The sequence below is a fragment of the Triturus cristatus genome, chromosome 2_2 (genome assembly GCF_964204655.1).
Source record: "Triturus cristatus chromosome 2_2, aTriCri1.1, whole genome shotgun sequence".
NCBI lineage: Eukaryota > Metazoa > Chordata > Amphibia > Caudata > Salamandridae > Triturus > Triturus cristatus.
The window spans coordinates 1005366842-1005393022 of NC_140582.1; the positions used below are offsets into that span (position 1 = coordinate 1005366842).

Consider the following 26181-nt stretch of genomic DNA (forward strand, 5'->3'; position numbering starts at 1 on the left):
ATTGACAAAGCATTTTTAGGTCTCGTCTGAGACAGCGCTTTAGCGCTGCTCTGGCGAGACTTATAGTAAGCGAGTTTTGGAAGTGCAAACAGTGCTTTTCAGGCCTCCAAATACAGTGCATGTGCCCTGGGCGTGCGCACCACCTGATCACTTGCTTTGATGTCCTCAGTGAGCCGCGGGGCCACTGAGGACATCAAAGTGCACACCATTTGCCACCCCCTTGTTTTTTCCTTTGATCCCTATCTTTCCCTTCCTCAATCTCACCCTCTCCCTGCCTTTTACAACTGCGGCCCGCACCACTGCGCCCGCCCCCACTCCCCCCTCCCACTCCCTCCTCGTCAGCTTCAGTGCGCTCTTGTTCTGTGCCACTCGTTTTTTTCCTCGTTTTTTGTGCCTTTCTGCCCTCTGTTCCACTCGTTTTCCCTCTTTTTGTGCCTTTCTGTCCTCTGTTACACTCGTTTTCCCTCTTTTTTTGTTCCTTTCAGCCCTCTGCTCCTCTCGTTTTTGTGCCCTTCTGCCCTCTGTTCCACTCGTTTTTGTGCCCTTCTGCCCTCTGTTCCACTCGTTTTTGTGCCCTTCTGCCCTCTGTTCCACTCGTTTTTTGTGTGCCTTTCTGCCCTCTGCTCCTCTCGTCTTTTGTGCCCTTCTGCGCCACTCTTTTTTGTGCCTTTCTGCCCTCTGTGCCACTCGTTTTCCACTCTTTTTTTGTGCCTTTCTGTCCTCTGTTCCACTCGTTTCCCTCTTTTTTTTTGTGCCTTTCTGCCCTCTGTTCCACTCGTTTTTTTGTGCCCTTCTGCCCTCTGTGCCACTCGTTTTTCGTGCCTTTCTGCCCTCTGTTCCTTTCGTTTTTCTGTACCGGCTTGTTACCCAGGAGTCTGTGTAAGGCGCGCGCCTACAGACCGGTCCCTTAAGGTGACTGGCCACCACGTCATCAGAGACTTTATGTTCCTGTCTTGTCCTTAAGTAGACGACAAAGTATTGTGGGAGTTGTAGTTCTGGTTTAACTCAAATTGAACAATTTAGCTGCGGATCTAGATGAAGGAATACGGTGACCTTGCTTGCTGGGACTACATTCCTCTGCACGTCTAGTACACACTAGGAAACTGTCCCCCGACTTCCCAAGAAAAGGCCTCAGAGAGGACATGTGGTCATAGGACAGCCTTCATGGCCTGTGCCTGGCCTCCGAAGCTGGACCCTTCGAAGCACTGAGCCAGGGCCAGGGTTGGGGCGCAGAGGGGCTCTGCTCGCTTATACTCCCCCGGAGTGTTCATTCACTTTCAGAATGAATCCTCCATATCTGTAGTGTCACGTGAGGCAGGATCATGGGATTCTGTGGGTGCGCAGCCCTGTGGATCACCCCCCCCCCCCGAAACGTTAATCCTTGAAGCCCGGGATGTCAGGGTGGTGTCTAACTGGCTGGCTTTGAGGCGCTGCCAGAAAGACACGTTGGCGCTAGCTGGAGAGTTGTGCCTGGCTCCAAGGTCCACCTGTAGTGCCACTTAGTGGGAACTTGAACCAGGCGCTAAGCAGCGGTCGGATACTGGTGCGAGCTGGCGATATGTGCCAGGCTCTCTCGTGACCCGCACCTGATGGCACCCCGGCATCTGCCCCTGGCAGTGATTCACGTAGCTCCATCACTATAAAGTTATTTCGAAAAATTGATCCCTTAAAACTTAGACTATAAAACAATCATCAGATCACAACATTTCAAGATTGTTGGAACGGGACGTCACGAAAAGATTTATAAGGGGGACGTACCCTTAGTAAACAGGAATTGGCCTGTCAACCAATCAAGAGACTGCAATAACAAGCGGCACTGAAAGCGATCGCTATTGTAAAATGTATGGGTGCGTCTGTAGCATAATTAGTGCTCATGTAAAGCGCTCTGATACCTCCGGGTCGAGTTCGCACTATATAAAACTCCACCCAAAAAAAACAAGCATTTGCAATGCAATAGGTCTCGCATTGACGTGAGTTTGAGCTATTGACATTGCAAATAACAATGCCTTTTAGTTTTGTTTTCTTTTTATAAACATAAATAAAAGGCATTGTTATTTACAATGCCAGTGGCATAAACTTGCGTAACTGCGAGACCTATTGCATTGCAAATGCTTGTTTACAGTACCGAGGCAACTGGGCCTGAAGTCAGAGATGATCAATCCTGGTAATCTTGCATGCGGTGGACACTAATGTAATCATGTCTGATGTAGTTACTAATAAATCTCTAATAATAAAATTAGTTCAGAAGGATTTCCATTGAGCACAAGTAGCTCTTATTTCTGAAAAGGTTGGGGACCCCTGAAGTAGATTTAGAGCATAACTTGACAAAACAGCAAAATGGAAATTCAGCCGCCAATCAATGTAAGGTTGAATGAATATACCATAGAAACACAACATTACTCAATGCCTTTAAATGTCCTTACAGAACCTTATTATGGAAGATAGCATTGCCTAGCATCAAATAATGTGCATATATGTCGATTAAGGATGAGTGTTGACCCCGTGCCAATAGATACATCATGTTTCAATCCTGCACATTCATGTTAACTTCGCAATGCAGATTCACCTCAATTAAACAAATTGTACTATGTTTCTAGATTTCAATTGGTTGCATGAAAGTAATCTGTACTAATTCGATATCTCTGATGATGTGAAGTCATCTAGTACACTTAATCTTGATAGAGCCACTGTCATGTCAAAGTGTGATCTAGAAAGAGGTATGAGTGATCACTGATTTACTTCACCACTGTCTTCCAAAGCCATCAAGGGTTTGTAAACCAGTAGCCTTCTACTTGCCTATTCGGCAACTACTAGCCTGTTTTGAAAGTGATGGCACAGCTAGAGGGGCAAGCAAAATGATCAGCCATTAAAGTCGGGCAGCAAGTAAGCAATAAAGCCTTTATCATTTCCCCGTCTCTCATGCTCAACCCCACACACTAGTATCCATCCACACATTCTCCATCTGATTTATAACCCTGTTCCATACGGACTGCAAAACGGCTTAGACAGCAGACATTTAGTATACATATTCACTTCTACAATCTTACCCTGTCTCTCCACTTTTTGAAGCCATCTCTGAAATATTGATAGCATCGTCCATAGCTTTCTTGGGCTCACATAGCCCTCATTCGAAGGTTAGTAGTACCCCTTTGACCATCTCCCATCTGCGCTACTTACGTCATCTAATGCAGACACCTTCCCCGATTGCAGTTCACAGTCAACATAACTTGCTATGCTCACTGATGCCAACTCTTTTGGTTCATTTCTAAATATTTATCATGCACTCCAGCACCTAACTTGGGGGCTCATTAGGATGGTAGGCGGATCGCCACCGCCGGCTCGGCGGTGGCGATCAGCCCGCCATCCCAACTAGATTTACCCCCCGCCATATTACTAAGGCGGGGGGTAACGCGACAAACGCAAAGTGCGTCCCTGCTTTTCCGCCGGTCGGCAATCGTTCCGATTGCCGGCTGGGCAGAGCTGGGGCATAATATGGTGGCGGTGCCTAGAAGGCACCGCCATCCATATTATGATTGCGGGTTTAAAAGGTCTTTCCATGGCGGATTCGCCGTCATGGAAAGGCTGGCTGAGAATTGCCTTGGGGGCCTGTTGCGGGCCCCCGGGAGGGTGGGGGGTTGAGGGCCGCACTTGGGGGGTACCTATGTGGCGGGAGCTTACAGCAGCACCCGCCACAATGTCAACAATGCGGAATCCTAATTGGCGGTGTGGGACCGCCGCACCGCTAGCGGCCAGCACCGCCAGGGTGGCGGGCGGACTGAGGTCCACCTGCCATCCTAATGGGCCTCTTAATGTTTCCTTGGTTTTATTTTTAGCAAAACAGTTCAGATTTTCATGTAAGATATGCAGCCTGGTCCTTTTACTATTAAAATGTACTAGCTGTTTTCCTTTATTAATCAGTTTGACGCTGACTTGGGCGTTATCTGTATTTTATCAAACTGAAAAAATTTACAAATATATTTAAAAAAGCTTTCTTATTGGTAAATAGATTGTCAGTATCCCAAAGAAGTGAGAGGATCTCAGGGCTTAAAGTTACTTCGGTTATTTTTCCTTTAATATATGCATTTCATCAAAAACAATTGAGTAATAAAAGCTCTGTGCTGAGGAACAACTAAAGTGTTACACAAGCAAACAAGTTTACAAGACGCTCCAATTGTCTATGGAATAATTCAATAGGGCGGTGCACATTGTAGTTTTACAAACTGGAAAGCCTTAATGTCAAAACAGTATTTCGAGAATAGATTTTCATGCTGTACTCGTGTAATAAATCTTTGTACCTGTTTAATCTGGTCCTGTGTGATATTTTCTTCGTAGACACGAATTTTATCCTCTACAGATTTCTTTAGCACATCTAGTTTGCTATGCTGAGGAGGTTTCTTCATCTTGAGACTTGCCTGCTAAAAACACACGGTTAATATGTGTTACTCTGGGAAAGGCAACACGTCCAGCGAAATCTAGGAGATTTTCATATTAACATTGAATATTTATATTCAGGAAAATAGGGTTTCTACCAAATTCGATTTTTTTTTTTAATTATTTTCTGCAAGAAAATAAATTACCAGGAAATGCCTTATTTATATGAAACATTAGAAGGATAAGAGGTGAAATGTTGCACCTTGTCATTTTTCAGCAGTAAATCACAAATTACTGATTGATCACTCAATTACTCATTGGTACCCAAAATTGATATTTGTTTCTATCCTTTTCCAAACCGCATGGCCACATGTGAGTGTCTTTGTGCCGATACGATTTCCCGAACCCGGATGGACTAAGAATGATGATGACCCGATGACGCTATTGCATTTTTTTAAAAAACGAGTGGTTCGCGTACGCGCTTTGATTCAGGTGGGACAACCCCAGTACCGAAGGTTTATGTTACGCTAGTGCTCTCTAATGGAATGATAACACTATCGGAGGAGTGAGCTTTTTTCGACACCCGTTGTTGCATCTTTAAAATACGAGTGGTTCACTTACACATTTTGAAACCGACGGTAGACCCGTTTTACCGCAAGCTTGTGACACGCTAATATTTTCTAATGGCGTGAGAACTTAATTTGAAAAGTGACCATTTGGCGAGATCCTCAAATTTGGCGGGAAAATTTAACCGGCAAACATTTGAAGTACGAGAAAAATTGAGAAACCGTTGGCACTAACACGTCCCATAACTCTCCGAAGTTAAAAGACATCTCTATTTAAGGAGGAAAAATCCTTCGAACCTCCCCCTCAGCTGAAATCAGTAAACGGCAAATATACAAAAAACAAGGAGTTATCAAAATTATGGCCACCTGAAGAAGGCTGAACGCCGAAACGCGCGTAGAATCAAGCATTAGCCATAACTGATGATTACCTTTAATTTTCCTTATTTTTGTTTCTCCCTTTGGTATTTCTATGGGCAATATAAACACAATTGTTTAAATGAATATGAAATGATATAATGATTTTGATAAAAAAAATGTGTACAAAGAAGGGCTATAAAGAAAAAATAAGAATGGAATGACCCTCTTTTGTAACAAAAGATAAATAAGGATATAAATAACAAGAAATAAAGAGATTTAATGAAATATATGTTTATTAGTAGTTATATTCAACCAATGGGGGTTCATATACAAAAAATGTTTGATTGTTTGTGCATTATCTCTTTTTTTGAAATTGTTTCCTATACAGTTTTTTCATAAACACATGTGAGTGGCATTCCATGCGGGGGGGCTCCTTCCATTTCTGCATGCCACTAAAACACAAGCAGACTGAGGATCTGGAGGCAAAGCGCTGCTGCTAGCAAGTCAACCCCGGCTGATGGACGGCGCTTATTACACCCACATATCTATTACTGTATCTGTGCGTGGGCATCTCAGCACTCTGCAAGCAATGTTCAACCTGTCCATAAACAATAGGAATAGGCTTTATGATTCTAAAACAGAGAACATTGTGGTTCGTTTCATTTCTTCGGGGAAACACCTGTTTTCAAAATAGATTGTTTCTGAGAGAAGTAATAATAGAACATTTTGCCGAACAAAAAGTTTACTGAAATTCTCTGCAACATTACATTACATTCAGCACCTTCTACTGCACGAGGGAGCTAGGCAACCGCGGCCACTACCCCTCCCACGTGTTATCATCATATTGGAACCCACAGGTACAGCAAAAAATAAAAAATAAAAATGACAGCAGTAACTTCAGCCTGAAAGAAAGCGAGACAGCGTTGAATATATCGATGACCATCTGTTCATTCCTAAACCGGGAATTCACAATTCTAAGGCCGCAGTAGCATGATGAAAAGCATTCTGTGCCAGAAGGTAATCACTCAAAACAATCGCATCAAATTGTCATCTTGATAGCTTTCAAATTAAGAGATTTCGAGCTGGGAAAGGTCTAATGGGTTAGAGATCATTCACAAAAACCTTTGCAATTGAAATTAAAAAATATAAAAAGTTGGATTGAGGCCGGGTCGCAGTTCCCATAGCATGAATTGCGAATTGGGATTTGAAGAACAAGCTCATCCTTGATCTCAGGTGCTTTTTACGAAAGTCCACATAAATTTTAGAATTTGTGCCTTTGGAATTTTATACAAACCGATTAGCTATGCCACTGCCTACTTCCAATGCTATTCATTCAGCTTTGGCAAAAACTAAAACACACAGTTAGTGCTGTGTTGCTGATGCTGAATGGCAACAAAAAGTGGGATGATTCATAAGTGCTATCACATACGCACCCATATGTAGACCCTGCAATCCCCAAGCACATGCTTGTGTGGTGCCATAGTGGCCATTTTTAGGTCTCGCCTAGGCAGTGCGCATACGCTGCTCTAGGAGATGACCTTTAGCAATCGGTCTGCTCCTTTTCAAGCACTCGTGGCGGCATCCACCTTGCGGGAGTGAGCAGCGCGTGCATGGGACATATGTTTGTAATTAACGTGGCCGCACCGCTGCTCGCTCCCGCAAGGTGGATGCCACGGCCGCCACGAGTGCTTGAAAAGTGGCACTAGTGCAAACATATACAGTTGCTCCCGATGTACTTTACGTCCACGGCCGTCTTTAATATCCACTCAATCGAGTGCATTTCATAAATAAACAGGCTTCCTTTCTTACCACAACTGGTCCCCTTATTAACCGCACAGGCTGAGAGATTGTTGCCGGGGTTTTGACGAGTGTGATATATTTGTACCCTGCCCCTCTCCCTGACTCGGCGGCCGCGCCACACCTCCTATCCTCCTTTTGTGAATTTCCAGCCCCCTCTGCATGCTGATTTATGCTTAGATTTGGTGACTGTAGAGCCATCTGGAGAGAAGCATTTCATCCAGCGGTCTGTGACAGATAATCTATCCGGGAGCCTTGACGGATGGATGGCTCCTGCGCCAGGGAGAGCGCCCAGCCGACCAGAAAAGGGCTGCAGTTCTGCTACGAGGTAGACCGGCTTCTTCATGCCCAAGTGGCAGAGTGCAAGTACAGAGGTCGTTTGAGCAACACCTGTAGGTTGTGATCGGTGACTGTGGAGGACATTCAGGGGGCAAACCCCAGCAGTTACAATGTGTGCTCTTAGCTGCAAAATTGGGGACTTTGGAGCAAGATGGCCTTTCCTTGGGCAACAAAACCCGCAGCTCCAAAATGATAGGCTGTGTGACATCGAGTACGCTCTTACTTTTCGAATCAGAGGGTTCTGGGCAAAAGTAACAAACCCCAACTTTCACACAGTGTGATCTTGGTTTTATTTTCTGTTTTGAAATCAAATGACAGGCTTCTTATGACACATTGTGTGATCTTGGTTTACGTTTGTAGTTCTGGAATCAGAGGACCTTGAGTATACATTGTAGACTCATACTATTGATTTTGAACTTCCAGACGTGGGTAAATATTGCAGATTTTACGTCAACTGAAATATTGTGTAATCTCTAATGTTGGAATCACAGCGTCCTTGATAATATTTGCAGACACGAACTGATGACGCCCTGTGATCTTAGTTCACAACTGTTTATTAAATATGGGGTCCTGAGTGCACAACGCGGGTTCTATCTGCCATATTGTCTGCTCTTGGATAAATCATCGACTTCGGATCCAGAAAACCAAGGCTCCAGTCCCAGTTTGCCCGACTTATTACAGTATTTGACTATTAGGAGAGGCCTTCATTTTCATGTATTTCAGATCACATCTCGGCCAGAACAAGGAGCGCTTATAAACGCTACAATACAGATGTGAAACACCCTATGAAGATCGATATTTATACTATCTTTTTGACACGTTTGGGTTAGGGTTCAGGAGGCACTAGGTCCCCAACTGCCACGCTGTGTGATCTTGGTTAACACTTATAATTTGAACTTCATAGGCCCACACTCCCTACCTCTTTCGTTTTCCACATAACACACACCCACACCCCCACACAGTAGGAGAGCATGACTGAATATATTTTTCAGCATGTGCTCGGGCATTAGCTGTAAACTGAGGACATTAACACGATGTCAGGGGGGCCGCATTACCACACATGGCTGGATATTCATTATCACTGACATGAACTGCTTCGCGACGTGCAGGCAAAAAACAAGTTTCAGAGTGCTGGCGCTTTTAGTCACTTCCTCCTAAATCTGAACTCATTCTGGGTCAGACTTGCAGGTTCAGTTTTGTGTTTTGTTTTACATATGGGGACACTATCTTGATAATTTTTTTGTAGCTTATAATGGTTTAATTCTGATTTTCCATTATTAATTTTCAGATCGTAGCCTAACATGCACTCTCTGGTAGCGAAGACTAATTGGGGACATGCAAAAAGTTACCTAGGAATGCATTCCACTCATTGCCTACCATAGGTTTTCCGTTTTGTCATTCACATTTGCTTGCTTTCTATGTGCTGACTTTATTTGGTTTAGCTCGTGCAGCTTGTAATTGTCCCTTCCATGGAGCATAGCCGAGTTACCATCTCTCTAATTGTTCCTTTGATGCCTTTACTAGTGTTCACTTTTCAGGAACTTACTTTTTCCTTGTCGTGAAGCCCTCCATTAGAGTGCATTGTTCTTCAGCTGTTTCCATAGTGTGCTTCTCTTCCCGCCCACAGTGCTCCAAGTTCTTTCCTCTCCTGTGTTCTGCGTGCTCCCCACCCATGTGTTTTAATTCCACGTTCCACATTCATGTCTTTTGCTGCTGTGCTGTCCCCCCTTCCTTCCCTGAAGCTTCTAACTGCCCCCTTACCTCTGCTGTTTTCCCCCACACACCATCCCTTCCTTGCAGCTGTTGCATAGTGTCTACTCACACTCCCTCTGTTGCTGCTGGTGCTTTTTTGCCTAACGACCTTCTCTCAGCTGCCGCTATTGCAAAGTGTCTTCAGACCTTCTCTCTTTCCCTGCACTGCCATTGTTGCTTTTTCCCTGCCTACCATTCATCTGTTGCCGCTGGTGCTTAGGACCTGCCCACCCTCCTCCGGTGGCACGCAGTAGTAGACTTCCACCCTCCCTCAGTTGGTGCTTCATAATCTGTTGCTGATTAGTATCAGCCCAGCCTTCCTCTTTTGTCGCTTTGTGCCTCCTCACCATTCCTCTGTTGTGGTTAAGTGCCTGCCTGCCCACCCTCACTCATTTTGCTTTTCCCGCCTATCCTCCTTCCGTTACTGCTTTGTGCCCACCTTGCCTTTGATGAACCTCCTACCCTCCCACCCTCCATTGCTTCTTCATCTGAAAACCCACCCACCCGCCATTGCTATTTAGTTTTCCTCCACTTCAGTTTTTTTGTGCTTAGGCAAATTGGCTTTACCAAAAGGTCTCAAAGGCAAAAACCTATTGGCTTTGCCAATGCTAATTTGAAAAATATTAAAGTATGCAAACATTGATGGATGGAATGCTTGAATCAATTTCAGCCACTGGTAATTTCTCAGGATCACATCCCATTCCATTGTTATTTTGCACATCATGCCACCTCAGTTTGGACCCAGCTATGTGCAAATTAGTCTTGACCCTGCTCCAGTGGGAACTTTCCAGCCTGAACTGACAAGCCCATACTAGGTCGAAACCTGTCCTGGGTTGCTTGTGTTCTGTTTCAGGGAGGACCTGGCTTGGCAGTTTGGGCTGGACTGTTCAGATTGGAGCAGTTTTAAGACTGATTTGCATATATCTAGATCCAATTTGTGTTGTTAGTGTTATTGTATTGTCTTTGCATTTACATAGTACTTTAGAGTCCCTTGTGGTGCTCAAAGTGTGTTTAAGGTAGACAATTAAGTAACTGCTCTATTTATCAATCAAGGTTGAAAGAGCATTGGTTATGATTTTCAGCATAAGATGCATGCATGGTATTGCGTGATGTATGGCATGACAAATTGTAACAAGCATTGGCATAGCCAATAGGCCTCGCTTTTGGGACCTTATAAGTATTTAGTTATGCAGCACAATATCCTTGGTGCAACAACATCATCCGTTGCATAGCTAAACACTTATAAGGTCCCAATGGCGAGACCTGTTGGCTATGCCAATGCTTGTTGTTTTTCCTTTTAAATTACTATCCTAAGATGGCAGACACTAATCTTTGAGCAGTAGCTAAAAGAACGTAAAACGAGTGTGCAAAAGCACATAATATTTAGACTTAAGATTTAAAGAGTTAGAATTTTTTTTAAAAGAGAAAGGCAGGAGGGGCAATGTGGGGAGGCGTTTGGAGAGATGGAGTAATTTCCAATGTGCGGCGGGAGCTGCCAGTGAGTGAAGCTGGGAAGAAGGATGTAAAACAGGCAATACCGACCAGTATGAGGACAGGCAAATTAAGCACAGGGCAAGCTGAGGGAGAAGAAGGAACAACACCAAGTGGAGAGGGTGGAACAACACAGAGCACAGGGGCAGGACTATTTCAGGTGGAAAGCAGCGAATGAGGGAGAGAACAAGTAAACAGATGCATTTGCATGGGGAACTGCAAGAAAAAGTAGCTCCCTGATGTGGAAATATAGATGTGCATAAGCCATCCAATCAAAAGGATAGTATGCTCCAGGGGAGGTGCAAACATAAGAAGAGCAACAAAAGTGAATGATTAAAAAGGAAGAAAATGAGATGGACAAGAAAGCCAACAAATGGCAAGTAATGAACAGAAACAAAACCCACTTTAAGTATTGGGACTGTCTTCGACAAAAGACCTAAAAATATAATACTGTAACACCAACCACCTCATATTTTCATGGGGGTTAGTTAGATGCTGGATATCTGGAAAGTAAAAAAAAGTACGAGTAGAAAAAAGTTATAAATGCATAGGAGTGATGCTAATGCAGTACACTTTTGCCTGCAAATGCAAAATCTGGATAGATTTCTGGGTACCATTCAGTAAAGATATTTCATAGAAAGAGGCAGAGAAATATCCACTTGAAACTGGTCATCTGTTTTTATGTATGTGGCCACCACTTCCTCTGGTTCCAGGAGCTAGCACATGCTCTAGCTAAAGACAGAAGTTCTATGCAGGCAAAAAGGCTTCACAACTAGGACATGGACCACTGTTTTATAAGGGACAGCAAGAGTCTAGTACTATTAGCCAGTGAAGCTACTATTCTATAAGCTTTTTCGCTAGAGAAATCCAAAACTATGGTATGATTCCTTTGCCCTAAATTTTCCAAATCTTCAAGTCTTACGCTAAGCTGAGCGAGTTACTGCTGCTAAGCATTAAAGGCGATCTCCACCTCAAATCCCCATCTGTTTCCGCCCATGTGATTTTTCGGGCCTTTAAACTCATACAAGACCTGGAGGTCCTTAAGCTAATTCTTCATCAGTTCCTAGGCGTCTTGAGGGCTATCCTTTAGAGGGCTATTTGCTGGCTCTCTATAAACCAAGCATAAAACATAAGTGTGAATGACAGGTCCACACCCACGAAGATGAATTTCGTTTTGTTAAGCGTGTCAGCAAGCTTTAGTCAATATTTGGACAATGGATTAAAAACTACAGATGAAAACAATCTGACCAACACACTGTAACTTTCATACATGATCATACATGCATAATTCTGAATAGGACTTTTATACCCAGTATTACTGAATTTAACATCAATAATTTATGTAGAAACAGGTTTTACAGCCTTGCTGCAGAACACATCATCTAAAATCAAGTGCTACCTGTTGGTGCCTGTGGAGGAGGTATTGGCCACACCCAAATGCATATGTAGTGCAACTCTAGACTAAAATTGGTTGCCATTTAAGCAGTGGGCATGCAACTGAGGCCTGAACAACATGCATCAGCCACTGCAGACTTCAAAACCACCAGCTGTACATAGTGAAAAATATGGGGATCACAGTAAAAAGATCTTGGATGCTGAGCAATCAACTTCTACATTTTTACTCATAGGTGTGATACAGTGTACAATATTATGATCCTGCAAGCTTAATGTACAGAGCACAACATAATGTTGGTGACGAGCGGACCTGGACCCAAGTGTGCTTAAGGACAGAACAGAAACCAAGAGACTACTAAAGAAATCCAGTTATCAGCGTAACTACAAGAAAAAAAGCATCTACATGAAGCTGTATGGAGTAAAAGGCAAGGCAAGCCAGCCCCACTGGTGTCCTGTCATCGGACGGCCCCAACCACCGTGTGTGTCCTGCCTGACCTTGCTCCATGGACTTGACCACGGGTATGGTGTGTATGTTTGGGTATGCCTGATTTAAGATTCACCCTACCACTTCCTTTAGTATCTGTGGTATGGATGTATCTACTGCGTAAAGGAACTGTGGCTGTTCAAGATGTGAGTTTTGGATTAACTCAGTGAAACTTATTCACGTGTGCCAAACAGGAGAGGTGTGGTACTGCAAGGTTTGGTGCTTTTATGGCAAATAGAAAGTACAAGTACGGTCATTGTACAATGTGGATATAATGTGCCTGGAAGTTATTTTACAAAGCAACATTTTCCACATATCTGCATATGCTTTCTTCTGAACCATTTCACAATCTGGAAGTGAAAATTACAAGGAGTGAATGTCTCCAAGCTACATCTCCAACTCAAATGGACCTATGTAATTCTCAAGTGCAGCGATAGATGTGGTCATCTTGCAGTCTGCGCAATGTTTGCCCATTGACACATGAACAGAGGTGCTATTTGTGGGGGGAGAAAAGGACACATCTAATTTGCTCTTACTACATGCACATGACGAGTTTTTCTGAGGAGAGCTTGTGGTCTTGCCTACACGCGGTGTGGTTTGCCACGATTTTTCGGAGGTGGCAAATAGGAGCGAGACAATAACGGTGAGGCCTTTCTTGTCTTTGTTTTTTATTGCTTTTGAGGCCTCCTTGCATCGATACCTGTCTAACGGTGTTGTAGCTTTTAAAAGCCCACACGAGCCAAGTAACTCGCTTGCTTACCTTTTCCTGCTGTTTGGTTGCGTGTGGCTTCTCCTGCAATGTGTCCTTCGTCATCTGTATTCTGACGTGCAGGACTGCTTCGGATCTGGTGCTGCTTCTCGACTGAAAGGATGCTGTGGTGCATGTACGCACCGTGAGCCACTCTGCAGCTACGGAGAAAACGTGCCGCCATCCTGTGGTTGGCGGATGCACCCTATTTTCCTTTGACTCTGAAGTCACAACATGATGTCACTTGTATGCATTTTGCCAACAACGCTGTCTCATGCTAGTTTCAATAAAGTTTCAACTTCGAGACAGAGTTCGGGCAAATGAAGCGAACGCATTCTTTTTGTTGCCTGTTAGTACTGCATGAACTATCGTTGATGAAGCATTCCGTTGGTAAGGCTTTCTGTTTCATGTATGTCGAAAAGTAGTTTCATTGGAAGTGTTTGAAGGTGTTTGTTAAAAAGGAAAAAAACACGTTTTCAAGAGACAAGTCTTCGACGCTGTGACTTTAGTGGAAAAATCTATATAACGCCTGGCTGTCATATTTGTGCTTATTCCTGTTGCACCTGTTGGGATGTTTTTCAATCTCAAAACAAGAAGTGACTATTTTGAGGGATTTGTCAACGATGCTGTGTAATTGAAGAAAAAGACAGGATTACGATGCTGTGTAATTGGAAAAAAAGCCTGGATTAGTGTAACGTCATTATAGTAAGGTCTAGTGCAGCATGGGAGTGTTCTTGTTTCTGTTTCCACTTCGCACCGCACTAACTGCTGCCCGACATCAATTGGGTGTTCACATGTTTAGCACTAATTTTGGAGATAATTGTTCTTTCTGTCCGCCCTATTATTACTGGGTTTTGCTGCTCGGGTTAGAGATCACCTACCGACGTGTCGCATAAGGGCACATGAGTTTTTATGAGGGGCATGATCTTATATTTTGATGTTGTATTTAAAAGAAATTGTGTATGCACTTCTTAGAGCTTATGTTATAGTATTTTGTTTTTACAGCACATTTAGTGTGTAGTGATGCCACAGTTTAGGTTTATTAGTTGGGACATCCTAGGCTCTTGGTGGGTGGACATCACATGTTATTGCCGCTGGAGGGTGGTTTTGGTCTTGGTGGGTGATTTCCCACTCCTTTGTGTTGTGTGTGTAAGTCATTTTATGTTGCACGTTGGTCTGATTTGTTGGTAAGTCGCCTTGCGCTGCACGTCTTGTCTGTTTGTATGTGTGTAAGTCGCCCTGCGCCTCACGTGTTGTCCTGTGTAAGTTGCCCTGCGCATCAGATGTTGTTGTGTGTAAGTCGCCCTGCGCATCACGTGCTGTCCTGTGTAAGTCGCCCGTGCTTCAGATGTGGTTGTGTGTAAGTCGCCCTGCGCCTCACTGTGCGTACCCACCCTCTATGTGGTCCATATTGTGGCATACGTGTATTGTAGTGTTAGTTCACCCTTGTTGTCTGCTTTTGGCCTCGGGTGTTAGTCGTGGGGTGTGTCCACCCCTACTACATTATTCTAATGATTTTTTTGTGAAGGATGGGGTTATATTTAGTATTGCTTGACAATTTTTATCCCTTCCTAAAAGTACGCGGCCTCTCTGTGTTTTAACATTGTTTGTGTTTTAATAATTTATACTTAATAATTTTCATGAGGGAGGATGGGAGATTTTGATGCATGATTTTAATATGTGGTATTTTGCCTATCTTTTCTTGTTTGCATTGTTCACTCTTTGGTGATGTTTTGAATTTATTTTCATCCCTGAGTTATGAACATTACCTCTTTCCTATGTATAGTTTTCTTCTTCAGAATTGTAATTTTTGTTTTCTTTTTAAAAGGAAAGGAACAATGTTATATCCTAAGTATTACATTTATATGTAATCAGCCTAGGTCCTCCTAGCTGCTCAGCCAGAGTGAGAGATGGAAATGGAATGTTGGTGTGACTGTGATGAATGGAATGCCTAGGTGCCTGTGTGGATGAGTGGTGACAGTGGGAGATGGGCTGAGCAGCTAGGCAGGTTGCTCCTGGTGGGGCTGGTGTAGGAGATGTAGGAGCCAGTCCATGGCTGAACTAAGACTGATATTACCTGGAACAGGAACCAATAAAGAAGACATGAAATAATACTACAAGGCTACCAGTGTCTTCATGTACAGACCACAGCACAAGTGCCTGGTATCTCTAGGAGTTGTAAATATACTCCACCGTACCCTTTAACAACCAGATACGCCGGACACAGAAATAACTGCTTTAGCTGATTATGCCATAAGATGTCAACAAAAGTAATACTTTGTGGAAAAGCGATTCAAATGTGTGATTTGCAAATTCATGGACTAATGAGGGTGTATCGCAGACACCATATGTATATTTATTTTTGCAGATTTATATAGCGCTACCTTGACCTGAAGGTATTGGAGCGCTTTACATGAGCACCAGTTATGTTACACAAGGACACATTCATTTTTTTTGATAGGCGGGGGAGATTAAGTGATTTGGCCAGAATTCCTTATAAACAGTTGCTTACAGGCTTCAGATCTTTAAAAATGGGACGAAGTGCCTGCTCTTCCAGCTTGGTCTGTCCACTGCCTTTGACACTGTAAAACAGAAACACCTTGGTTCTTCCCTTTTCCATCCTCTCTGAAGGCATGATCATCAATAACCAATTGTTTCAATGTTTATCCAAATATCTGTAAAGGAAGACATTCTTTACCAAGGAAATATGTTAGACCTCTCCCTCCCACCCAACCAGATGTCCTGGGCAAATTGAATCATATTGCCCTGGATTTATGGTTTGAGGCTCAAAGCCAAGGGCACAATACACCAACAGCACATTTGCGAGGTGCTCCACAATGACAGGCAGACCTTAATAGACAGTGCAGCCCTATTGGGAAGCAGGGACTGGTTCACACATTTAGAAAATATTGCTGCAAGGTCCCATATTTGTGTGATGCAGTCACTAGTGATAAAGATGATGAAGCCACTTTTTACAGCTTTTTAGGAAATGAAACCAAATTGATTTCACCTATTTAAGCACTGTTAGTTCAGTTAAGTTTGATATAATTTTAGAATTCTATTCCTCCAAAAAAAGGTATTCACTTTGCTTGAAAAAAACGGTGTAGGAAGGAGGTAATGTGAACCATAAAAGCACACTTTTGACAATCAAATTAGTCAATGAATACTTTTTGAATTTCCAAAATGCTCACAACATGTCCACTGAAGTTTGTGGGTAGGCATTAGTGATTCTTTTCTAGGGTCACGTGGCTCCTCATTAAGTTGCATTTTTTGGAATACAAAGGCCTACAAGTGAGATCCTGAGTTTCTCACTTGACTAGGTTGTGTGATCTCCAGCAAATTATTTTGCTCAAGGGCCTTAGTTCCCATATGGGACAAAGTACATAATCAAAAGGTCACTACATTTTGGAGAGTGCAGAATCAGAGGAAATGTGAAGGTCCACGTGCATAATATTTCTGTTCGACCAGTAGCAGCACCCCCTTCACTTCCCCCCAGCACCTTGAGACCCTTGCGGGTAAGTAGTGCGCTCTACAAATTCTGTGATTGATTGATTGATTTCACCAGAGACTCACTTTAGTGTGTCTCATGTGCATATTTTTGCACTGGGTTATGTAACAAAATGATGTAACAGGGATGTCATTCTACTACAGCAGTGTCGATTTGTGCAGGAATCGGTGCTTAATTTGAGCCCGGGCTTTCTGGTGTTAAGCACCGGCACTTAATTGGTTTCCGGTGCTTGGCACCGGCACCTAATTGTCAACTCCATACTTAGAACAGTCCACCACATGGTGGCGCTGCTCATCTAATTTAAAGATGAGCAGAACGGTAGTTTAGGAATAAAATATACATTAAAATTGCTAATCCCTGCCTCCCCAGCCATTCCTTTAGCTTTGGGGACCTGGAATAATCTGAAATGTCGCACTTGCAGGCAAAAGAGATGGTTAGTAGTTGTTTTGGTAGCGATGACAAGCGCGATGGATGGTGCAAGCTGCAGTGGCCTCCTGGTCAGAGCCCTGGCACTTAATATTTTACAAATTAAGCACTGGCAGGACTGCCCTAAAAGGAAATGTGAAGCTGTACAGGAAGACTAGCGCCCTCTGCCAACTTTGCTGACACTTGTACTACCCTGCAGATGTAAACAATAGTCAGTTGAGTACTTGTTTATATTTGTATCCATAATGCAGAATCATGCGTCGAATCAGTTTCTTATTGGCATAATCGTTTGTATCTTTGCTCATATTGGTATGAACAATTTCAGCCACTATTTTCGGAGTGATTTGTGAACATGTTTAATCACTTAAATCTTGCGGAGTCTCACAAACTATTAAAAATTAGTTAGATCAAGTCTACCTACAAAATAAATTTGCGAGTTCACAGGAGCATCCCCACTTCCATGATAAATCACCCTTATACCCCGCTCACATCAACTGTGTCATGGTGGAGCAAGCCCGGTACCACATCTTTTCAGTAATTAGCCCAAAGGAGCAACAAATTAATCAATATAAGGCCAGATCAATGTCATTTCCCAAGAATAGCCAACGGTGGCATCAACGGAATATTGACTTCGAGTATTGCAGGGATATTATTGCTTTCGATGCTCCATTATACGTTGATCTGTCTGTATACTCATAGGTAGGTATTTACCAGGTGCAATGAATGTCGCACCACTTGTAATTGTGATCCCTGCAAAAACAGGTGGTTGTGCAGGGATTGCAATTTAAAGGGTCAGATGTAATCAGGTACAATACCTGGGTTTAATAAGAAACATTCACAGATGTAGTTCCACAAACCCCTCTGGCGCAAGGAAGCAACAGGGAAAACCTCCTTCCTTCGGATCATCACCTTCATGTGGAAGCACTATACTCTGCACTTTAAAGAATCTTGGCTCTCTTAATGGCGTGGCAGCATGGGCCCTATTTGTTTTTTAGATCTGTCAACACTCTTGCTCCTCCACGACTCTTTCAATCAATCAACCAATCAGCGAATTGTGAAGAGCACTACTCACCTGGGAGTGTCTCAAGTGTCTGGGGTGGGTGGGGGGGGGTGAAGGGCGTGCAGCTCCGATTCAGCCAAAGAGACAGGTCTTGAGGCTCTTCTTGAAGGTGTGCAGAGTGAGGGAATGTCTGATGTTGAGTGGGAGCTTGTTCCAGGTCTTTGCCGTGATGTAGGAGTAGGCTCTTCCACCTGCTTTGGCTCTGCGGATGCACGGGGTTTCAGCGAGGGCGACGGACCGGATGTTTCTCTTAGGTACGTGGAAGGAGACTTTTATGTTGAGGTATTGGGGTCCGGTGTTGTGGAGGGATTTGTAGGCATGAGTGAGTAGCTTGAAGGTTACTCTCTTCTCAACGGGGAGCCAGTGGAGGTCTCATAGGTGCTGAGTGATGTGGTCATTTAGTGGGGTGCCAAGGACGAGTCTGGCAGCGGTGTTCTGGATGGTCTGGAGTTGACGGAGCAGGCATTTGTTGAATCCGGTGCAGAGGGCATTTCCGTAGTCCAGTCTGCTTGTTATGAGTCTGTGGGTGACGTTTTTTCTGGATTCGGGGGTGGGATCCACTTGAAGGTCTTGCGAACGATGCGGAGGGTGTTGAAGCACGTGGAGGAGACGGCATTGATCTGTCAGGTCATGGTGAAGATGGAGTCGAGTATGATGCCGAGGTTCTGGGCATAGTCTGTGGGTGTGGAGGGGTTGCCGAGGGTGGTGGGCCACCAGGTATTGTCCCATGCTGAAGGGGTGGGTCTGAGGATAGGTGCTTCTGTCTTATCAGAGTTGAGCTTCAGACAGCTGCTGCTCATCCAGGATGCCACATCATTCATTCCTTCCTGGAAGCTGAGTCTGGTGGTGTCCTTCGTGAGGGAGAGGATGAGCTGGGTGTTGTCAGCGTAGGATACTATGCCAAGTCCATGCTGTCTGATGATGGAGATGTTGAACGTGGGGCCGAGCAATGGTCCTTGCGGTACCCCGCAGTTGATCTCTGTGGGTTCGGAGAGAAAAGGCGGGAGTCTAGTTCTTTGGGTTCAGCCAGTGAGGAAAGAGTGGATCCAGTCGAGGGCGGTTCCCTGTATGCCGGCGTCGTGGAGTCTGGCGGTGAGAGTGCGGTAAGAAACAGTGTTGAAGGCTGCAGAGAGGTCTAGCAAGATGGGGGCCGCTGTGTGGCCCTAGTCAAGGAGAGTGCAGATGTCGTCTGTGGCGGCGAGGAGGGCGGTCTTGGTGCTGTGGAATCCGGATTGGGAGGAGTCAAGGATGGAGTTGGCTTCGATGTTGTTAGTGAGCTGGAAGTTGACGATCTTCTCGGTGACTAGCTGTGGAGGAGAGAGATGGGTCTGTAGTTTTTGAGGTTCATCGGGTCTGCGGAGGGCTTCTTGAGGAAGGGCTTGACTTCAGCGCGTTTCCAGTTTTCGGGGAATGGGCTGGATTTGAAGGTGGCATTGATGGTGCGTCGTAACTCGGGTGCTATGGCCGCGGAGGCTCTGTGGAAGAAGTGCGACGGGCAGGGGTCCGTGGGGGCTCCTGAATGAGTGCTCTTCATGGTTGTGGCGGTGTCTTCGGTGGTGACCAGAGTCCAGGTGGAGATGGTAGGCTGGCTAGCGTTGCTGGAGGTAGGTGTGATTTCGGTTTCTTGTGTCTGTTCATTGAAGTTGTTGTAGAGGGACTTGATCTCGAGATGGAAGAAGGAGCCGAGCTTGTTGCAGAGTTCATGGGAAGGTGTGACATCTGGTGAAATCCTGAATGATGCTGAAGAATTCCTTCGAGTTGCTGGAGTTGGCGACGATTTTGTCCTGGATGAAGGTCCTTTTGGTGGATCTGATGCATCGGTGATATTCGGTCATGGCGTTCTTGTAGGTGGTCCGGGCTTCGGGGGTTTTGTTATTTCTCCATACTTTCTTGAGAAATCTGCAAGTGTGTCTGGATTCTCAGAGGTCGGTGGTGAACCAAGTGGCTTTCATGGGGCGCTGTCTGTCAGAGTTACGGAGGGGGACAAACTTGTCTGCGGAGTTGGTGATCCGTCTGTGCAGTTCTCTGGCTGCAGATTTGACGTTGGTCTTGGTGGGAGAGGGATCGTGGTTGAGGGTGGAGTTGAGGTGCTCCTCGGTGAGCTTGCTCCAATTCCTCCGCGGACTATCCTTTGAACTATCTATGAAGATAACAGTCTTGTTTGGGGTTTACTGGGGGGTTGGCACCTACTGTCCCCGTTTACCCCTGTTCCATGGTTCAGCAGCATTCAAATTGTTATTTCTGTTCAATATTTTGCCAATCGTAATGACATGAATTGCCCTGTTATTACCCGGGACATCATATATTTAGGTAATTTCCCTTTAAGGGTCCTATTTTTGCCCTCAAAGTCTATTTTTCTATCGAGCCTTAAGGCCATAACAGTAGCCAAAGCATCAGAGTTGTCTTGGGACCCCAAGTGCCTGAAAATATGCCAGAGTTGTGCAATCTGTAGTCACATCTGTTCCTCAGAAAGGCGCACCTGTCATGTCAGTTTATTTTTCTAGGGGCAGTCCTACTCTCCTTGACCCACCGCGGAATGTATTTAGGATCTGAACGTGAACGGAAGTTGTCGATGCACCCTTGCAATCAGGTGGAACCTCAAGCCACCAAAAGAGAAGAATGGCAAAGGGCCCAGTCGGTGGCAGGCAGTGCTCACCAGTCCATGGGTTTCACTAATTTGCAGGCCTCTGACGGAGGCACTGGAACCAGAGGTGTGGGAACTGCTGCAGCACCCACCAAAATGTGAAAGAGTTTAGCTGGAGAATGAACACTAAAGGGGACCTTGAAAGGTTCTTCTTCTGGCAGCATTTGTGTTTTAAAAGAAACAGTGACAAATATTCCCTATGCCCTTAGTTAGGTGACGTTATTTAACAGCACTCCTACTCTGAAACTCGCTCCAGCACCACTGGCCTGAGGCAGGTGACGAACCCGGAAGCGGCTGCTTGTACCCTTCAGTTGTGCACAGCATCCATTCTCCAGGGGATGACACTTTTTCTTAGACCCACCAGTGGGAAACCAGACCCTCCAGATCCACCACATTCAAAGCATTATTTCTTAAACATTCTTTTTAAAATACTGAAGAGTGCACATGCAAAAATAGACCTTAGACGTGGGTTGTATTGGCCAATTCGGCACACTGCATTACAATTGTTGCAGACCTTGCATTTGCCGCATATACTTTCCAATTTTCACCGAATTAAAATGTCCTTCGTTCTATCATGTGATTTATTATATTTTTTCTAAAGGTATTAGTTATGACAATTACAGTTTTAAAATGATTCACTGTTGTGCAGATGGGGGACAATGGATTGTTAAATAAGAAATCAAATAATAATTCAAGTTCGGAAAGATGGGTTAAAAGCAGTAGAGAAATAAAACTGTTTTAACAAATTGTTTTTAAAATAAAGGTAATGACGGGAAGAAATCTCAAGGGTTACATTACAAAACGTGATTCCGCTGCAAAAATAAATAATGCGTACAACAAAATGGCGAATGCAGAAATTATCACAACAAAAGCATAAAGTAAATGCCCCATTTGAATTAAGAACGGCAACGAAGTACATACGTTATAAAAACTCGGCGGCAGACCCAGGGCGAACACTGCTGAGTAAGTGATGTCTTCGCTAAGTACAAAGTAAAGTTGCCCGTCTAAAATAGGCCCGAACAGTTGCAGAGTCAATAAGGCTTGTAGTCCCTATCCGCTGTTGAATTTTAATCATTTATCACCTTATAACCCCGCCCTCCCCACGCCTGTCACACTGGTGCTGTGTGTTTTGTGAACTTGGAGGCGAGGAAGGACATTTTAACAAGGCAAAGCCTTTTGCCCCGTCATTTGCCATGTCCTAAGGCCAGCAAGGCGTTTGATATTGTTGAAGCGCTACATCATGACAAGGGGGCACAAGGTTACGGACACGCCCACTAGTTGTCTCCTGATCTCACCTGTTTGTCATGGGCAGACACGTATTGATCCACCTTCACCAGCTCCCGCCTCCTCCGCTCTGATTGGCTGAGCTGCAGCATCAGCTTTGTCCGCGCCACTGGCAAGGCCAGGCTGCTGTCCATCTGAGAGAAGCCGCAGCAGCACTCCTGCCTTGAGTTAATGAGCTCCTCTCCAGATAACGTAAGGGGAAAACCTATAACCTTCCTTAGAAAACAGAAAAAAGAGAGAACGTGAGGTGACTGTCAAAGGATTCTCGATAGCTATTAAAAGACACAAACATTGTGTGAGATGCTTTACTTTTTAATTCAGCAGCCTTTGTAAGGTGTTCGACGATGGGTGATCTTCAGTCTTCATCACAACCCTATGGCAGATTCACAACCCTATGGCTGATTTGCAGATCAGAACAAAGGGCCTATTCTACTATTCCCATTTGCAAGTTGCACACCAACAGATTGGCAAATTAGAATGCAATTTGTGATGCCAACTATGTAGTAATAATGTTGCATCGCAAATTGTACATTTACAGGTGATCACAAAGCAACAAGCCGGAAGAATAATAATTAGGCAGGCCACAATTTACAATCCCTTGTGATTGGCTGTAACTGCAGGGATAGAGGCCTACCAGGGACAGCAGTAGGGGATGGGCAGAATGTTTCAGTCTGCGGAACATTCTACTCCAGCAGCAAGTGTATGTTTTTCCCAGTGGCAGAACTCCACGGAATCTTCTGGAGATTTTATGCAACTCCCGGTATTCCACGGAGTAAACATCTGCTTGTTCCGCCCACTCTTAGACAGACCTACGACTCTTTATTTCCATTCCCGAATAGGACACTTTTTTATACGCAGTGTAATCCAACATTATATGTAGAATATACTTCGTTATAGGTATATTCAGCTAGCCATCTTCCTCCATTGGGCTCTTGTGTCATCCACTTTTTTCTTTTGCCTTCTACAGCACAGTTCAGTGGGGCAGCCCGCTTCAGCCACTGGTTACACTCACTGTGAATGTTGGATTCCTTCTCTTTCACAAGAAACACATGCATTCATGAGTTAGTTTCCTCCAGTGCCATGGCAATGCGGGCTTTCCAAGACCTTTTATTCTTAATATTAGCATGGGCCTGGCAGTTCCCACAATGTTTCATGAAATAAAATTGGCAACACAAAACGAACGTTGACAAAGCCAAAAGGCTGGCAAACAGCTCAGGCTGTCATCCTTGTGCATCAGATATGACACCTTTGGGGTGTTGGTATCTGATCAATGGTTTGTGGCCACAATTGCCATACCTAAACATCGATGCATTCTTTTCTGATTCTCAGATAGGAGAGGGAAGTGCCTTTCATTCACAAAATCCCTTTAGAAGTCGGAAAGGCCTTTGTAAATAGTAAAAATTGTATTTTGCTGTAGCAGACCGTGTGATTTTGAAAACCACAGGCCTGGTGACCACAAAATACCTTTTTATGTGAGGCACAAAGTTGGATATCACTACTACTTCAGCAATTACTCATGCTTTTTGGATACAATCTGAATCCTCTCGGTCTTTCTGCTTTGAGACCTAACCTGCAGAGTTAAATTCACGGATTGCCTTTTTCCACTAGAACTTCTATGTGTAGGGATTTTAAGTGGGGTATCCAGAACAAAGAAACTTAAACAGCCATATTAGCCTGTGTAGCGGGATGCCTTCATCTGTCCACACTGCAGTCTAAGACAATCAAGTAACCTAGGAAAAATGTTGGGCTTAAAGCATTAGAGTATCCTGGCCCCACAGAGAACTTTTTGTTTTGTTCTGGAAAAGCTTTTTAAAGGTCAGCAGTGTGGAGAAATGCTGTTGCAGTACTATATAGATAGATCGATACTTTTTATTGTTTACAGTTATTCAAAACCATGACAATATTAAAAAAACAGCAATGTTAAAACAGTAAAAAACAGCGAGAGGACATAATATGACTTATTCATTTCCGGCCAGCAAACTTCTTATACGTTTAGAAGCGCATAAGTCTTTAAAGTCCAAATCTAATACAAAGACAATAAAAATCATGCTCATTCAAGAGGGGTTCCAATGATCAGAGAGACCCGGAAATCGTTCAGGGGCAGAAGCCAATGGTAGCCCTCTCCAGGCATTTGGGGGCAGAAGCCCTGATGTATGGCAGCCGCTACAAACGGAAATGTCAGATCACTAAAGTGCCTGTTGCAGAATCTAAAGACCTGTAGATTTAAAAACACTCAAATCCGAATTGTCTAAGAGCTGCCTATTCATGAGTCCTTTTGCCCCCCCCTGCCCCTCCCCTGCAGAAGAGGTTTCCTGTGGCATCATTGACCCAATGTCAATGTACAGTGAACCCTATAAAAGCCATGGTCAGATTTAGTGCACGATGCAAAGTCATATAACGAGATGGTTTAAGCACACTTCTAACCGAGGACTGGCGAGGGGTAGCGGCATCCTGAGCTGTACTAGGATCTGGAGAAGAGCAGACGCATCGGCCCAGGCCAGGCAGACAGAAGAGGTGGATGAGTGAATCATGCAAAGCAATTGTAAGGATCTTGGGCAGCCCTGATGGGCTCAATGTTGTCCTCAGGGGTCGTTGTGCTGGAATAAACAGTAAATAAAGTGCAAGCAGCGGCCATCGTGTGCAAGGCAAGTTTGTTAGCCTTTGGGGACCCCAAGGAATCCTCTTTGGCCAGCAGTATCCTTATATTCTGAAAGGACCTGTACAGGAAGCGAGGGCAGCATACAGATTGGAATTGATAAAGTGCCACATGCAACAGCATCTGGGGGGCGACACTACAGCGGAACCAGTAACTAAAGTACATTCTATAGTTTGAGTGAGGTTAAGTGTAAACGCAAGAGCCTGAGACAAGTCGATTTTGGCTTTGCTCCAATAGTCTGCTTTTTAGGTCTCGGCTAGCGAAGGCTGCGCTTGCGCAGTCTCGCTCGCGAGAGATAATGACTTGGAGAAGAGGGGCTTGAACCCGCCCCTCTTCTCCCCTGTTCTCCATTGGCTGGCCTCGTAAATGCTGGCCAGCCACTGGAGAAGAGGTCAGTCACTCCGATTAGGCCCCGTCCTTTTCGGATCGGGGGGCGTGTTTTTTGCAAAAAGTCTCAGGGAGGAGACAACAGCAAAACACGCCCCCGAATCCGAAAAGGACGCTGCCTTTCTCCGAGGCATTTCTGCCATGCCTCGGAGAAAGGCGGTGGTGTCCCGGCGTTGCTCCCTCACCTGATCTCCTTGTTCAAGAGGCCTGTGGCTTCTCTACCGAGGCATGTAGAGTCTCCAATCACCGGAAAAACCCCAGTCGCTGCGGAACCCGTATTTTTCCCGCCGAGGCTGCGAGAGTAGATGTTTTTCTTTCCTCAGAAAGTGGCCCCGGAGGAAGAGTCCTTTATACTGCGCTTTGGCGCCACGTGTCTTTTCTATCTCACAAAGGCACCTGTGGGAGAGCGGCGTCAAGGAATAATGTTTCCTGCAGATAACCAAAGCAAGAGCTGATAATCGCCCTGCAGCCCCACCGCTTGATCACTTTTAGAAAGGCCAAAGCATGGTGCTGAATTTCCAATCGGGTAGGGAGAGAGAGAGAGGGAAGAAACACTCGGCGCCAAATCCTGCTGCGCGGGTTTGCTTTTGAACAAAAGTGTTGTTAATTACCCGATTGATGTTTATGAATGGCGGCCATGTTGCGGGATTTTCACATGTGTCTGACTGAGCCTTGTTTTGCTGCGGCGGCCCCTCGGCTGATTGTCGCGCTTGGTTTGGACAAATCTTTCACCTTCTCCTCGTTCTCCTGCTCTTTCATTCCCTCCCCATTCACTTCTCCCTCCTCTCTGTTGTCTCCTTATCGCAGTCTCTCTTTTTCTCTTGCTTCCCTTGCTCGATCCATTTGATTCTTTTCCTCCTCTCCTTTTCTCTCCCTCTCCTCCTATATTTCCCTTCTCTTTCTCTGTCTCTCTCCC

The 26181-nt window shown here is 44.7% G+C and overlaps 1 protein-coding gene across 3 annotated transcripts in view; it reads right to left on the reverse strand.

Annotated features, from left to right (window-relative positions):
- The window catches only part of EVC2 (EvC ciliary complex subunit 2), a 608136-nt gene that overhangs the window by 307036 nt on the left and 274919 nt on the right, over positions 1–26181 (reverse strand). The window contains exons 15-16 of one of the 3 annotated variants that reach the window (XM_085642435.1): positions 22234–22438; positions 4296–4412 (exon numbers count right to left, since the gene is read on the reverse strand). In XM_085642435.1, coding sequence (XP_085498561.1) covers positions 4296–4412; positions 22234–22438 — 322 coding nt within the window. Of the gene's footprint in view, positions 1–4295; positions 4416–22233; positions 22439–26181 lie in introns of all 3 variants that reach the window. The other 2 variants (XM_085642434.1, XM_085642436.1) reach the window with 2 other exon arrangements.